At 41.6% G+C, this 14,407-nt stretch overlaps 1 protein-coding gene across 1 annotated transcript; it reads left to right on the top strand.

The window, feature by feature from the left end:
* Positions 1–2,297: 2,297 nt before the first annotated feature.
* LOC106593526 (Kv channel-interacting protein 2) lies at positions 2,298–14,242 on the top strand (the record flags this gene model as incomplete). The annotated part of the gene is made up of 6 exons (XM_045713273.1): positions 2,298–2,459; positions 4,505–4,574; positions 5,729–5,907; positions 7,772–7,876; positions 9,819–9,881; positions 12,210–14,242. Coding segments are annotated over 6 exons (627 nt in total), but the record flags the coding sequence as incomplete, so codon positions are not given.
* Positions 14,243–14,407: the final 165 nt, after the last annotated feature.

The following is a 14,407-nucleotide window of genomic DNA, read 5'->3' as shown; positions in this document are numbered from 1 at the left end:
CCTTCAACAACTACAGAAACAATAGCAACACAGCATGCTGCCTGCTCTTTTCATAGTCTACCTTGTTGTGTCTGATGGAACTGTGAAAACACACACGGACACACACACATTTAAAACGCTGGTACCTAAAATGCATGTGACACACACACACAGCTACTGAACCGTGAGAAGGAAGCAGACAGGAACTTACGCTCCTGTGTTTACACCTCTGTCAGGTTACCATGGAGACGGCTGCTCTTCTCAGAACCCTCCGCTCTGTAGATGGAACCTGACAACCACGGCTGGTTACTGGTGGCCTGGCCTTTCTGATATGAGTGAGTGAGTGAGTGAGTGAGTGAGTGAGTGAGTGAGTGAGTGAGTGAGTGAGTGAGTGAGTGAGTGAGTGAGTGAGAGCACACAAAACAAACACAGGGGAACGGGGTAAATGGAGAAAGGGCATGCATGGCTGACACATACAGTTAAAACACGGGTAGGTAAAATGCCATGAGAACTGATATACTGTATGTTCCATTAAAAGACCACTGGACCCTGATGCTGTTTACCGGCCATAGAGGGTCAGCGCAAGTTTATGTCACTGTGTGACACTTTATACACTAGAGACCACTAACTGATAAAACTCTCTCTCATATATATATATATATATATATTTATCACCTATGATAAGAGACTATAACCTAAAGCCAGATCAGCAAACTAACTATAGCATCAGGATGGAATAATGACTACTTCAACTTCTGTGTTTGCATGCATATGTGTGATTTGAGTCCATTCTATGGGGTCGTGCCACCCTGCTCTAATCTGTGCTGTGATTGGTTACTTCCAGGTAACCCAGCATCCAACCACAGCAAGCGAACTATAAAACAGAGGTTCCTCAAGCTGCTGCCCTGCTGTCGCTCCAGAACCGCCCCCTCACTCAGTCAAAGCAAGTGCTCGTTTGCATATCCCCACCCCTTCCTCCGCCCCCTTCGAGCCCTTGCTAAACAAGTGTAATAGGCAGTGGTGGAAGAAGTTAACCGCTAACCGCTAACCGCTACACAGACGTGTTGCCGTGTTTGATAGCTTTAGCCAGCTAGCTAACATAAATAGCATTCCTCTCTATTTGAGTTAGGTTGTTGCTAAATTAGCTAAATTAGCTAGCTAAGTAAGTGAAAGGTAAACTAAAAAGAAGAAAACATATAACAAAATCTCTCTCTGATGCTTCTCCTTGATAAAAAAAGTTAAAAAGTAAACTACTCTAACTGCAGTGCAAGCTCCCTGCAGTGGTGGAAAAAGTAACCAATTGTCATACTTGAGTAAAAGTGAAGATCCCTTAATAGAAAATGACTCAAGTAAAAGTGGAAGTCACCCAGTAAAATACTACTTGAGTAAAAGTCTAAAAGTATTTGGTTTCATATAAACTTAAGATTCAAAGTAAAAGTAATTGCTAAAATGCACCTAAGTATCAAAAATAAAAGTAAAAGTATCAATAATTTTAAATTCCTTATATTAAACAAACCAGACACCACCATTTTCTAGATGTTTTATTTTATTTACCGATAGCCAGGGGCACACTCCTACACTCAGACATCATTTACAAACAAAGCATTTGTGTTTAGTGAGTCCGCCAGATCAGAGGCAGTAAAGATGACCAGGGATGTTCTCTTGATAAGTTTGTGAATTTGACAATTGACAATCCTGCTAAGCATTGAAAATGTAAAGAGTACATTTGGGTGTCAGGGAAATGTAAGGACTACTTTGGGTGTCAGGGAAATGTAAGGACTACTTTGGGTGTCAGGGAAAATGTACCCAGTACATTTGGGTGTCAGGGAAAATGTAACCAGTACTTTTGAAGTGTCAGGGAAAATGTAACCAGTACTTTGGGTGTCAGGGAAAATGTAACCAGTACTTTTGAAGTGTCAGGGAAAATGTAACCAGTACTTTGGGTTTCAGGGAAAATGTAACCAGTACTTTGGGTTTCAGGGAAAATGTAACCAGTACTTTTGGGTGTCAGGGAAAATGTATGGAGTACTGTTGGGTTTCAGGGAAAATGTATGGAGTAAAAAGTACATTATTTTCTGTAAGAATGTAGTGAAGTAAAAGTTGTCAAAAATATGAATAGTAAAGTAGAGTACAGATACCCCCAAAAGTGACTTAAGTATTACTTTAAAGTACAGTATTTTAACTGAAGTACTTTACACCACTGGTAACAAAAAACTGAGTATCACCGTCTTCTATCTTTATCTCTTTCACTTCTTCTTCTCTCTTCCTCTTTCTCACACACAATAGGGGGTAGTTACTAAGCATAACAACCATGCCTCTCTTCCCCTCCCTCTCTCTCTTCCCCCCCTCCTACAGACAGTGTAGTGGAGGATGGGGAGTTATCAACAGTGTGTTATAGACCAGAGGGGTTGGACCAGCTACTACAACAGACTAAGTTCACCAGGAGAGAACTACAGATCCTCTACAGGGGCTTCAAGAATGTACGTCTCTCCCTGAGGACTGTCTGTCTGTCTGTCTGTCTGTCTGTCTGTCTGTCTGTCTGTCTGTCTGTCTGTCTGTCTGTCTGTCTGTCTGTCTGTCTGTCTGTCTGTCTGTCCCTGAGGACTCTCTCTCTGTCTGTCTGTCTGTCTGTCTGTCTGTCTGTCTGTCTGTCTGTCTGTCTGTCTGTCTGTCTGTCTGTCTGTCTGTCTGTCTGTCTGTCTGTCTGTCTGTCTGTCTGTCTGTCTGTCTGTCCCTGGGGACTCTCTCTCTGTCTGTCTGTCTGTCTGTCTGTCTCGTCTGTCTGTCTGTCTGTCTGTCTGTCTGTCTGTCTGTCTGTCTGTCTGTCTGTCTGTCTGTCCCTGAGGACTCTCTTTCTGTCTGTCTTTCTGTCAGTCTGTCAGTCAGTCTGTCAGTCAGTCAGTCTGTCTGTCTGTCTGTCTGTCTGTCTGTCTGTCTGTCTGTCTGTCTGTCTGTCTGTCTGTCTGTCTGTCTGTCTGTCTGTCTGTCTGTCTGTCTGTCTGTCCAATTCCAATTCCAATTCAGATTGCTTTATTGACATGAAATACAATTTGTAGATATTGTCAAAGCAGTATAGTGGTACAGCATTTCAGTAAATATAGTACAGTGCAATGAGGATAATGAATACAGTTTATGTCAGTAGTAATAATAATAGTACATATAATCATGTATCCAGGTACAACACTACACTGTTGTATTGTGGAATCATGTATTCAGGTACAACACTACTGCTGTTGTACTGTGGAATCATGTATTCAGGTACAACACTACTGCTGTTGTACTGTGGAATCATGTATTCAGGTACAACACTACTGCTGTTGTATTGTGGAATCATGTATTCAGGTACAACACTACTGCTGTTGTATTGTGGAATCATGTATTCAGGTACAATACTACTGCTGTTGTACTGTGGAATCATGTATTCAGGTACAACACTACTGCTGTTGTACTGTGGAATCATGTATTCAGGTACAACACTACTGCTGTTGTATTGTGGAATCTACAGTCGATACATTTAATTAAATAAAAATAAGTTTATGAAAATATTATAAAAAATAAAAAGAATGGCTAGTAAATAAACAACATGTACATGGATGATGGTTCCACTATGTATTACTGTCAGTTATATACAATGTAAATACTTCAGGGAATTAGTGGTCATGGGATGTCCCTCAGGCTGCATGGATGATGGTTCCACTATGTATTACTGTCAGTTATATACAATGTAAATACTTCAGGGAATTAGTGGTCATGGGATGCCCTAGTGGTGTCTGTCTGTCTCTCCATCTCTGTGTGTCCTAACATTCTGTTGATTGTTCAATAGGAATGACCCTAGTGGTGTCTTTCTGTCTCTCCATCTCTGTGTGTCCTAACATTCTGTTGATTGTTCAATAGGAATGACCCTAGTGGTGTCTGTCTGTCTCTCCATTTCTGTGTGTTCTAACATTCTGTTGATTGTTCAATAGGAATACCCTAGTGGTGTCTTTCTGTCTCTCCATCTCTGTCTCATTCTGTCTCACAAACACATTATATCTCTCTGTCTCTGTCTCTCTCTTTCTGAACCCCCTCTCTCAATTTCTCTTTCTGTGTCGCTGTCTCTCCCTCTCTAACACACAGGCTCTCTCTCTCTCTCTGTTTTTATGTTTGTGTTATTTCTGTTGATTATTGAATAGGAATGCCCTAGTTGTGTCTTTCTGTCTCTCCATCTCTGTGTGTCCTAACATTCTGTTGATTGTTCAATAGGAATGACCCTAGTTGTGTCTTTCTGTCTCTCCATCTCTGTGTGTCCTAACATTCTGTTGATTGTTCAATAGGAATGACCCTAGTGGTGTCTTTCTGTCTCTCCATCTCTGTGTGTCCTAACATTCTGTTGATTGTTCAATAGGAATACCCTAGTGGTGTCTGTCTGTCTCTCCATCTCTGTGTGTCCTAACATTCTGTTGATTGTTCAATAGGAATGACCCTAGTGGTGTCTTTCTGTCTCTCCATCTCTGTGTGTTCTAACATTCTGTTTGTTGTTCAATAGGAATGTCCTAGTGGTGTGGTGGATGAAGAGACATTCAAGTTAATCTACTCCCAGTTCTTTCCTCAGGGAGGTGAGTGTCTTTAAGTGTGTGTGCTGCACCCGTGCATGAAATCCTGTGTAAGTTTTTCTCTTTTTCTATGTCTCTTTCTTTCTCTATCCGTCTCTCCCTCTCTCTGTTTCCCCCTCTCCCTTCTCTCTCTCTCTCTCTCTCTCTCTCTCTCTCTCTGTTTCCCCCTCTCCTCTCTCTCTCTCTCTCTCTCTCTCTCTCTCTCTCTCTCTCTCTCTCTCTCTCTCTGTTTCCCCCTCTCCTCTCTCTCTCTCTCTCTCTCTCTCTCTCTCTCTCTCTGTTTCCCCCTCTCTCTCTCTCTCTCTCTCTCTCTCTCTCTCTGTTTCCCCCTCTCCTCTCTCTCTCTCTCTCTCTCTCTCTCTCTCTCTCTCTCTCTCTCTCTCTCTCTCTCTCTCTCTCTCTCTCTCTCTCTCTCTCTCTCTCTCAATTCAATTCAATTTGCTTTATTGTCATGACGTTACAATGTACATATTGCCAAATCTTACTTAGAGATTTACAATACTAACATAATTAATAATTATGATCAAAATTGTCAACGGGACAACAGTAACAACAATAACCAAGGGTCAAAATAACCACACAATCAACAATAACAATAAGCATAGAGGACATGTGCAGGTTGGTTGGTCTGTCAGACACTGTCCCTCATCTTATGGCAGGCAGCAATGTAGTGCGCTGCCAACCCACAGCTCTCTGCGTCCTCCCCCAACAGGACGGGTAGCCTATCCTCATCAGAGAGGTCTTTGAAACCTTGAATAAGGGTTTCAAATTTAGGGAAATTAAGCTCTCTAATTGTTTTATATTTTTGACATTTTGTCAGGAAATGCAGCTCTGTCTCGGGTTCTGCTGTGGTTGCACAGCCTTTCCTCTGCAGGGAGCCAGGTTTTCCTTTGTCTAGCCTTCTCAATGGCAAGGCTGTTCTCACTGAGCCTGTACTTTGTCAAGGTTTTTCTCTCGCTCTCAGCCTTTAAGTCTCTCAGTATCCCCCTCTCTCACTTCCTCCCTGGGCGCCAAAGACGTGGATGTCGATTAAGGCAGCCCCCTGTACCTCTCTGATTCAGAGGGGTTGGGTTAAATGCGGAAGACACATTTCAGTTGAATGCATTCAGTTGTACAACTGACTAGGTATCCCCCTTTCCCTTTCCCCTCTGTTTCAGACTCCAGCACCTACGCTCATTTTCTGTTCGAAGCGTTTGACACCCACAAGAATGGTTCTGTGAGCTTCGAAGACTTCGTCACAGGCCTGTCAATCATCCTGAGAGGCTCTGTCACAGAGAAACTCAACTGGGCTTTTAACCTCTACGACCTCAACAAAGATGGCTTCATCACCAAAGAGGTATGGTACGATGTGTGTGTGTGTGTGTATGTATGTACAGTTGAAGTCGGAAGTTTACATACACCTTAGCCAAATACATTAAAACTCAGTTTTTCACAATTCCTGACATTTAATCCTAGTAAAAGTCCCCTGTCTTAGGTCAGTTAGGATCACCACTTTATTTTAAGAATGTGAAATGTCAGAATAATAGTAGAGACAATGATTTACTTCAGCTTTTATTTCTTTCATCACATTCCCAGTGGGTCAGAAGTTTACATACACTCAACTAGTATTTGGTAGCATTGTCTTTAAATTGTTTAACTTGGGTCAAATGTTTCGGGTAGCCTTCCACAAGCTTCCCACAATACATTGGGTGAATTTTGGCCCATTCCTCTTGACAGAGCTGGTGTAACTGAATCAGGTTTGTAGGCCTCCTTGCTCGCACGTGCTTTTTCAGTTCTGCCCACAAATTTTCTATGGGATTGATGTCAGGGCTTTGTGATGGCCACTCCAATACCTTGACTTTGTTGTCCTTAAGCCATTTTGCCACAACTTTGGAAGTATGATTGGGGTCATTGTCCATTTGGAAGACCCATTTGGAACCAAGCTTTAACTTCCTGACTGATGTCTTGAGATGTTGCTTCAATATATCCACATAATTGTCCGTCCTCATGATGCCATCTATTTTGTGAAGTGCACCAGTCCCTCCTGCAGCAAAGCACCCCCACAACATGATGCTGCTGCCCCCATGCTTCATGGTTGGGATGGTGTTCTTTGGCTTGCAAGCCTCCCCCTTTTTCCTCCAAACATAATGATGGTCATTATGGCCAAACAGTTTTATTTTTGTTTCATCAGACCAGAGGACATTTCTCCAAAAAGTACAATCTTTGTCCCCATGTGCAGTTGCAAACCGTAGTCTGGCTTTTAATGGCGGTTTTAGAGCAGCTGCTTCTTCCTTTCTGAGCGGCCTTTCAGGTTATGTCGATATAGGACTCGTTTTACTGTGGATATGGATACTTTTGCACCTGTTTCCTCCAGCATCTTCACAAGGTCCTTTGCTGTTGTTCTGGGATTGATTTGCACTTGTCGCACTAAAGTACGTTCATCTCTAGGAGACAGAACACGTCCTCTTCCTGAGCAGTATGATGGCTGCATGGTTCCATGGTGTTTATACTTGCGTACTATAGTTTGTACAGATGAACATGGTACCTTCAGGCATTTGGAAATTGCTCCTAAGGATGAACCAGACTTGTGGAGGTCTACAATTTATTTTCTGAGGTTCTGGCTGATTTCTTTTGATTTTCCCCTGATGTCAAGCAAAGAGGCACTAAATTTGAAGGTAGGCCTTGAAATACATCCACAGGTACACCTCCAATTGACTCAAATTATGTCAATTAGCCTATCAGAAGCTTCTAAAACCATGACATAATTTTCTGAAATTTTCCAAGCTGTTTAAAGGCACAGTCAACATAGTGTATGTAAACTTCTGACCCACTGGAATTGTGATACAGTGAATTATAAGTGAAATAATCTGTCTGTAAACAATTGTTGGAAAAATTACTTGTGTCATGCACAAAGTAGATGTCCTAACCAACTTGCCAAAACTATAGTTTGTTAACAAGAAATTTGTGGAGTGGTTGAAAAACGAGTTTTAATGACTCCAACCTAAGTGTATGTAAAATTCCGACTTCAACTGTGTGTATGTGTGTATGTGTGTGCAAATATGTTTTTTCTCTCTTCTTAACTATTCCCCCATCCTCCCCTCTGTGTGTGTGTGTGTGTGTGTGTGTGTGTGTGTGCGTGCGTGCGTGTTTGTGTGTGTGAAAATGAATATGTGTGCCTCTGTGTGTGTTTCTGTGTGCGTCTCTGTGTGTGTGTGTTTCAGGAGATGACTGATATAATGAGCTCTATCTATGATATGATGGGGACGTGCACGTACCCCTGTATGCAGAACGACGCCCCCAAGGAGCACGTCGACATCTTCTTCCAGGTAACACAACTAACCACAGATCTAGGATCAGATGAACACCTTCTTCCAGGTAACACAACTAACCACAGATCTAGGATCAGATGAACACCTTCTTCCAGGTAACACAACTAACCACAGATCTAGGATCAGATGAACACCTTCTTCCAGGTAACACAACTAACCACAGATCTAGGATCAGATGAACACCTTCTTCCAGGTAACACAACTAACCACAGATCTAGGATCAGATGAACACCTTCTTCCAGGTAACACAACTAACCACAGATCTAGGATCAGATGAACACCTTCTTCCAGGTAACACAACTAACCACAGATCTAGGATCAGATGAACACCTTCTTCCAGGTAACACAACTAACCACAGATCTAGGATCAGATGAACACCTTCTTCCAGGTAACACAACTAACCACATGTCTAAACCTTGATTCAATCCTAATCTGCTTGTAGACAACAGCACATTTTAAAGGCCATGTTACTGCGTTAGTGGAGAGCACATTCAAGGTAAACTGAGAAGATGTCAGCTCAATTGGAAATGACCTTTAAATGCTTTAGCACGGTTTCTAATTGAATCCAGGCCCTAGGGTTAGATAATTCTACCTCCAGTGGTTTCTAATTGGATCCAGGCCCTAGGGTTAGATAATTCTACCTCCAGTGGTTTCTAATTGGATCCAGGCCCTAGGGTTAGATAATTCTACCTCCAGTGTTTTGTAACTGAATATAGGCCATAGGGTTAGATAATTCTACCTCCAGTGTTTTCTAATTGAATCCAGACCCTAGGGTTAGATATTTCTACCTCCAGTGTTTTCTAATTGAATCCAGGCGCTAGGGTTAGATAATTCTACCTCCATTGTTTTCTGATTGAATCCAGGCCCTAGGGTTAGATAATTCTACCTCCAGTGTTTTCTAATTGAATCCAGGCCCAAGGGTTAGATAATTCTACCTCCAGTGTTTTCTAATTGAATCCAGACCCTATGGTTAGATAATTCTACCTCCAGTGTTTTCTAATTGAATCCAGACCCTAGGGTTAGATATTTCTACCTCCAGTGTTTTCTAATTGAATCCAGGCCCTAGGGTTAGATAATTCTACCTCCATTGTTTTCTGATTGAATCCAGGCGCTAGGGTTAGATAATTCTACCTCCAGTGTTTTCTAATTGAATCCAGACCCTAGGGTTAGATAATTCTACCTCCAGTGTTTTCTAATTGAATCCAGACCCTAGGGTTAGATAATTCTACCTCCAGTGTTTTCTAATTGAATCCAGGCCCCAGGGTTAGATAATTCTACCTCCAGTGTTTTCTAATTGAATCCAGACCCCAGGGTTAGTTAATTCTACCTCCAGTGTTTTCTAATTGAATCCAGACCCCAGGGTTAGATAATTCTACCTCCAGTGTTTTCTAATTGAATCCAGGCCCCAGGGTTAGATAATTCTACCTCCAGTGTTTTCTAATTGAATCCAGACCCCAGGGTTAGTTAATTCTACCTCCAGTGTTTTCTAATTGAATCCAGGCCATAGGGTTAGTTAATTCTACCTCCAGTGTTTTCTAATTGAATCCAGGCCCTAGGGTTAGATAATTCTACCTCCAGTGTTTTCTAATTGAATCCAGACCCCAGGGTTAGTTAATTCTACCTCCAGTGTTTTCTAATTGAATCCAGGCCCCAGGGTTAGATAATTCAACCTCCAGTGTTTTTCACAAAGGGTTTTAAAAGGACCCTCTAGACATAACCTCCTTATTGTTGCATTCTGACTTTGTGAACAACCAAAAGGTCAAATAGAGGTTACTTATATTTGTCCTGTTTCAGATGTAGGTGTGTAACCTGTACAGTGTGTGGTGTGAAATGGAAATGTGTTTGTTGCATATCCCACGGAGACACCCTTCGGAGTGTGGGGTCACGGCCAGGGATCAGAGTAGCATATTCAACTGTTTCTCTGTTTCACTCTGTCAGAAAATGGACAAGAACAAAGATGGCGTGGTCACCATTGAGGAATTTCTGGAGTCTTGTCAAAAGGTGTGTGTCTGTCTGTCTGTCTGTCTGTCTGTCTGTCTGTCTGTCTGTCTGTCTGTCTGTCTGTCTGTCTGTCTGTCTGTCTGTCTGTCTGTCTGTCTGTCTGTCTGTCTGTCTGTCTGTCTGTCTGTCTGTCTGTCTGTCTGTCTGTCTGTCTGTCTGTCTGTCTGTCTGTCTGTCTGTCTGTCTGTCTGTGTAAGTGTGTCTGTCTGTCTGTGTGTAAGTGTGTCTGTCTACGTGTGTCTGTGTCAGTCTGCGTGTCTGTGTGAGTGCATGCTTGTGTGTGCATGTGTTAAATTTCAGCATGATTCTATAGGATGTGATTATGTATGATGTGATTTAATAATATTTAAAACGTCACAATGTGAAGTTTATTTCCACAAATGTGTGTTTTTCAATCAGAAATGATTGCTTATGGGTACCTTCATGTGTGTGTAATGATGTGTCACATTTAACTGTGTAAAACCTTGCATTGTTACTTTTTTCTCTGAGAGTGACGTGGATATACAGTTGAAGTCTGAAGTTTACATACACCTTAGCCAAATACATTTAAACTCAGTTTTTCACAATTCCTGACATTTAATCCTAGTAAAAATTCCCTGTCTTAGGTCAGTTAGGATCCCCATTTTATTTTAAGAATGTGAAATGTCAGAATAATAGTAGAGAGAATGATTTATTTCAGCTTTTATTTCTTTCATCACATTCCCTGTGGGTCAGAAGTTTACATACACCCAATTAGTATTTGGTAGCATTGCCTTTAAATTGTTAAACTTGGGTCAAACGTTTCAGGTAGCCTTCCACAAGCTTCCCACAATACATTGGGTGAATTTTGGCCCATTCCTACTGACAGAGCTGGTGTAACTGTGTCAGGTTTGTAGGCCTCCTTTCTCGCACACGCTTTTTCAGTTCTGCCCACATATTTTCTATAGGATTGAGGTCAGGGCTTTGTGATGGCCACTCCAATACCTTGACTTTGTTGTCCTTAAGCCATTTTGCAACAACTTTGGAAGTATGCTTGGGGTCATTGTCCATTTGAAGGCCCATTTGCGATCAAGCTTTAACTTCCTGACTAATGTCTTGAGATGTTGCTTTAATATATCCACATAATTGTCCGTCCTCATGATGCCATCTATTTTGTGAAGTGCACCAGTCCCTCCTGCAGCAAAGCACCCCCACAACATGATGCTGCTGCCCCCGTGCTTCACACTTGGGATGGTGTTCTTTGGCTTGCAAGCCTCCCCCTTTTCCCTCCAAACATAACGATGGTCATTATGGCCAAACAGTTCTATTTTTGTTTCATCAGACCAGAGGACATTTCTCCAAAAAGTACGATCTTTGTCCCCATGTGCAGTTGCAAACCGTAGTCTGGCTTTTTATGGCGGTTTTGGAGCAGTGGCTTCTTCCTTTCTGAGCGGCCTTTCAGGTTATGTCGATATAGGACTCGTTTTACTGTGGCTATAGATACTTTTGTACCTGTTTTGTATCTCTAGGAGACAGAACGCATCTCCTTCCTGAGCGGTATGACGGCTGCGTGGTCCTATGGTGTTTATACTTGCGTACTATTGTTTGTACAGATGAACGTGGTACCTTCAGGTGTTTGGAAATTGCTCCCAATGATGAACCAGACTTCTGGAGGTCTACAATTTATTTTCTGAGGTCTTGGCTGATTTTTATTGATTTTCCCCTGATGTCAAGCAAAAGGCACTGAGTTTGAAGGTAGGCCTTGAAATACATCCCCAGGTACACCTCCAATTGACTCAAATGACGTCAATTAGCCTATCAGAAGCTTCGAAAGCCATGACATCATTTTCTGGAATTTTCCAAGCTGTTTAAAAGGCACAGTCAACTTAGTGTATGTAAACTTCTGACCCACTGGAATTATGATAAAGTGAATTATAAGTGAAATAATCTGTCTGTAAACAGTTGTTGGAAAAATTACTAGTAGATGTCCTAACCGACTTGCCAAAACTATAGTTTGTTAACAAGAAATTTGTGGAGTGGTTGATAAATGAGTTTCACTGACTCCAACCTAAGTGTATGTAAACTTCTGACTTCAACTGTATATCTTTTTGTCTCTCTGAAATGAAAGAATCTAGTGATAGGTTAAACAAATACATGTCTGTCATTGAACAACCCCATGACATGATGAGGTGTGGAAAATCACACCAATCTTTTTTATAAGTTATTGAAACAAAAAAGCAAATTTACTAACATTGGATATTAAACTTTTTATTTATTTAAGAACCTGTTTCTGCTTTTGTACTGTTTAAACCTTTTCTCTAACTGCTTCTTACCTGTTGTGCTTTTTGTCCCTTCCTGACTCCTGTCTAGGATGAGAACATCATGCAGTCCATGCATCTGTTTGACAACGTCATTTAGTGATACTTCCTGTGGGTGTGGCCTAAAGGACAGGGTTCCCATATTTAGCCCCACAGCCTCCACCCCTAGCTCCCCTCTATCCCCAAACACAGACTCATTAAGGCTGTCAGGGGGGTAAAAGGTACCCCTCCATGGATCTCCACTCTCCCATCCATCCCTAGGCCCTAGACCCCCCCTACCCCTACCTGGGAAGATCAGACAACAGTTAGGTGGGCAATAGGTACACCTCCATGGGTCTCCACTCTCTCATCCACCTCTAGCCCATCTCTGCTCCCCAAAAGAGACACCCCTACCTGGGATGGTCAGACAACAGTTAGGGACTCAAGAGCCACGATGTATTGGACACCATAGCACTCATTCTATATGACATCACATTCACACTATGCAATAATGTCCTTTATTCTCTATTACTAGTTGGACAAAATGGTGGACTCAAAAGGCTTTAAATCAGGCAATAATCTCACCGCCTGGTCTGAACTTGTTAACTGTGAGATATATTATTATCAGTCAACGAACGTTGCAGAATGTTCCATCTCTCAATGTTCTGGAATGGAATCCCCTGGCTGACGGAATTACCCACAACCCTCCAAACATCCATATTGTGTCCTATTCACCTCATTATCTATGGAAATCTGGGCGGGGTCTGTTTATGTTTTTTTGTGGGTGACTTCTGGTTAAGTACTTCCGGCCAATAGTTGGGAGCTAGTTAACTAACTCAGTATCGCTTCTCACAACTTTACAAACATAAAATGGTCATTTTATGTTGGGTAAGGGGTTGCCACGGTAATTGGCAGAAATGGAAGCTGTTCATGGAGCAGGAGTGTTTGACCACCAAACTTTTTTGAGGAGCAGTGCAGTTGTGAGGCGCCTTTTGATTTGCAGCCACCTCCTAAGGACGAGGAGTCTCTTCAGCTTTGGCTCAAAGCATTGAAAAGATGCTGTAAAGAGGTCAATGGAACTCGACCAAAACAATCGAATTGCCATGGAAACGCTTGAGGGAAAGATCCCAAATCTCCTCATTGCCCCCCCAGCAAAATGAACCTATATTTAGGCTTTTATTTACAGTATAGAGTATGTGTACTATGTTGTGGTAAAAATCAGAGTTTAACGCTTGTATGGATGTCAACCATTGGAGGTTGGTGGCACCTTAGTTGGGGAGGACGGGCTCGTGGTAATGGCTGAAGAGGTATAGTTGGAATGGTATCAAATGCATCAAACACATGGTTTCCATGTGATTGATGCCATTCCAATTGCTCCATTCCAGCCTTTATTATGAGCCGTCCTCCCCTCAGCAGCCTCCTGTGATGTCAACCCCAATGTTCAGGTCATTGTCACCAACTAACTACATTACAGTTAAAAACTACTTTGACTACACCACTGATTTCTGTATGCTAGCTATGCTACCAGCTTATATGAAGGTGAGTTAGCATTTATCAGTCACTCCTTCTAAACCTGAAAAGGGACAACTTCTAAATTATGCAGCAAAGACAGCCAAATATATTCAAATCAAACTTTAGTTGCCACATTGTGGGCCTGTTTACAATACATAAATCACGGCGGATTGATGAATATCCACTTTGTTATATCAGATATGTTTAATGTGCACCAATCCGGCGTCCCTCTTATATCCCCCACGGTCTGTGTTCCATTGACCTCTTTACAGCATCTATAGTGTATGCATGATGTGTTTAAAAATGACAATAAGTAATATTTAATGTAACTGGTTGTGTGTGTACTGTAGGTGCTGGACATTGCTCCTTCTGAAGGTGTCTGTGTATATTTTGTACTGACATGATGATATGATGATGGAAGTGAATAAACCACTATTGCTATGCAAACCAATGTAAATGTTTTATTTGTAGTTACTGTATGTACAGTACAAAAGGTGTGATTTTGAAAGCTACTTTGAAGTTACTGTTCTAACAAGGTGAAAACAATGACAATGAAGTTTAATCTGAACAGTTTATTAAACACAATCCACACTTGATAGTTTCCAGTATTTTGTGTTTTTTATAAAAGCGACAAGAGACATTGCATCAGGACACTGAGGCAAAATATTACCATAACTTTGTCATAAAACCAATAATAAATGTATATGAACATACCAAGTAAACATATATTATGTATCATCTAACATTATAACGTAATAG

This window comes from Salmo salar, chromosome ssa02 (assembly GCF_905237065.1).
Source record: "Salmo salar chromosome ssa02, Ssal_v3.1, whole genome shotgun sequence".
In the NCBI taxonomy this organism is placed as follows: domain Eukaryota; kingdom Metazoa; phylum Chordata; class Actinopteri; order Salmoniformes; family Salmonidae; genus Salmo; species Salmo salar.
The sequence above is the reverse complement of the archived record's forward strand: the minus strand, read 5'-3'. Positions and strand labels throughout refer to the sequence as shown.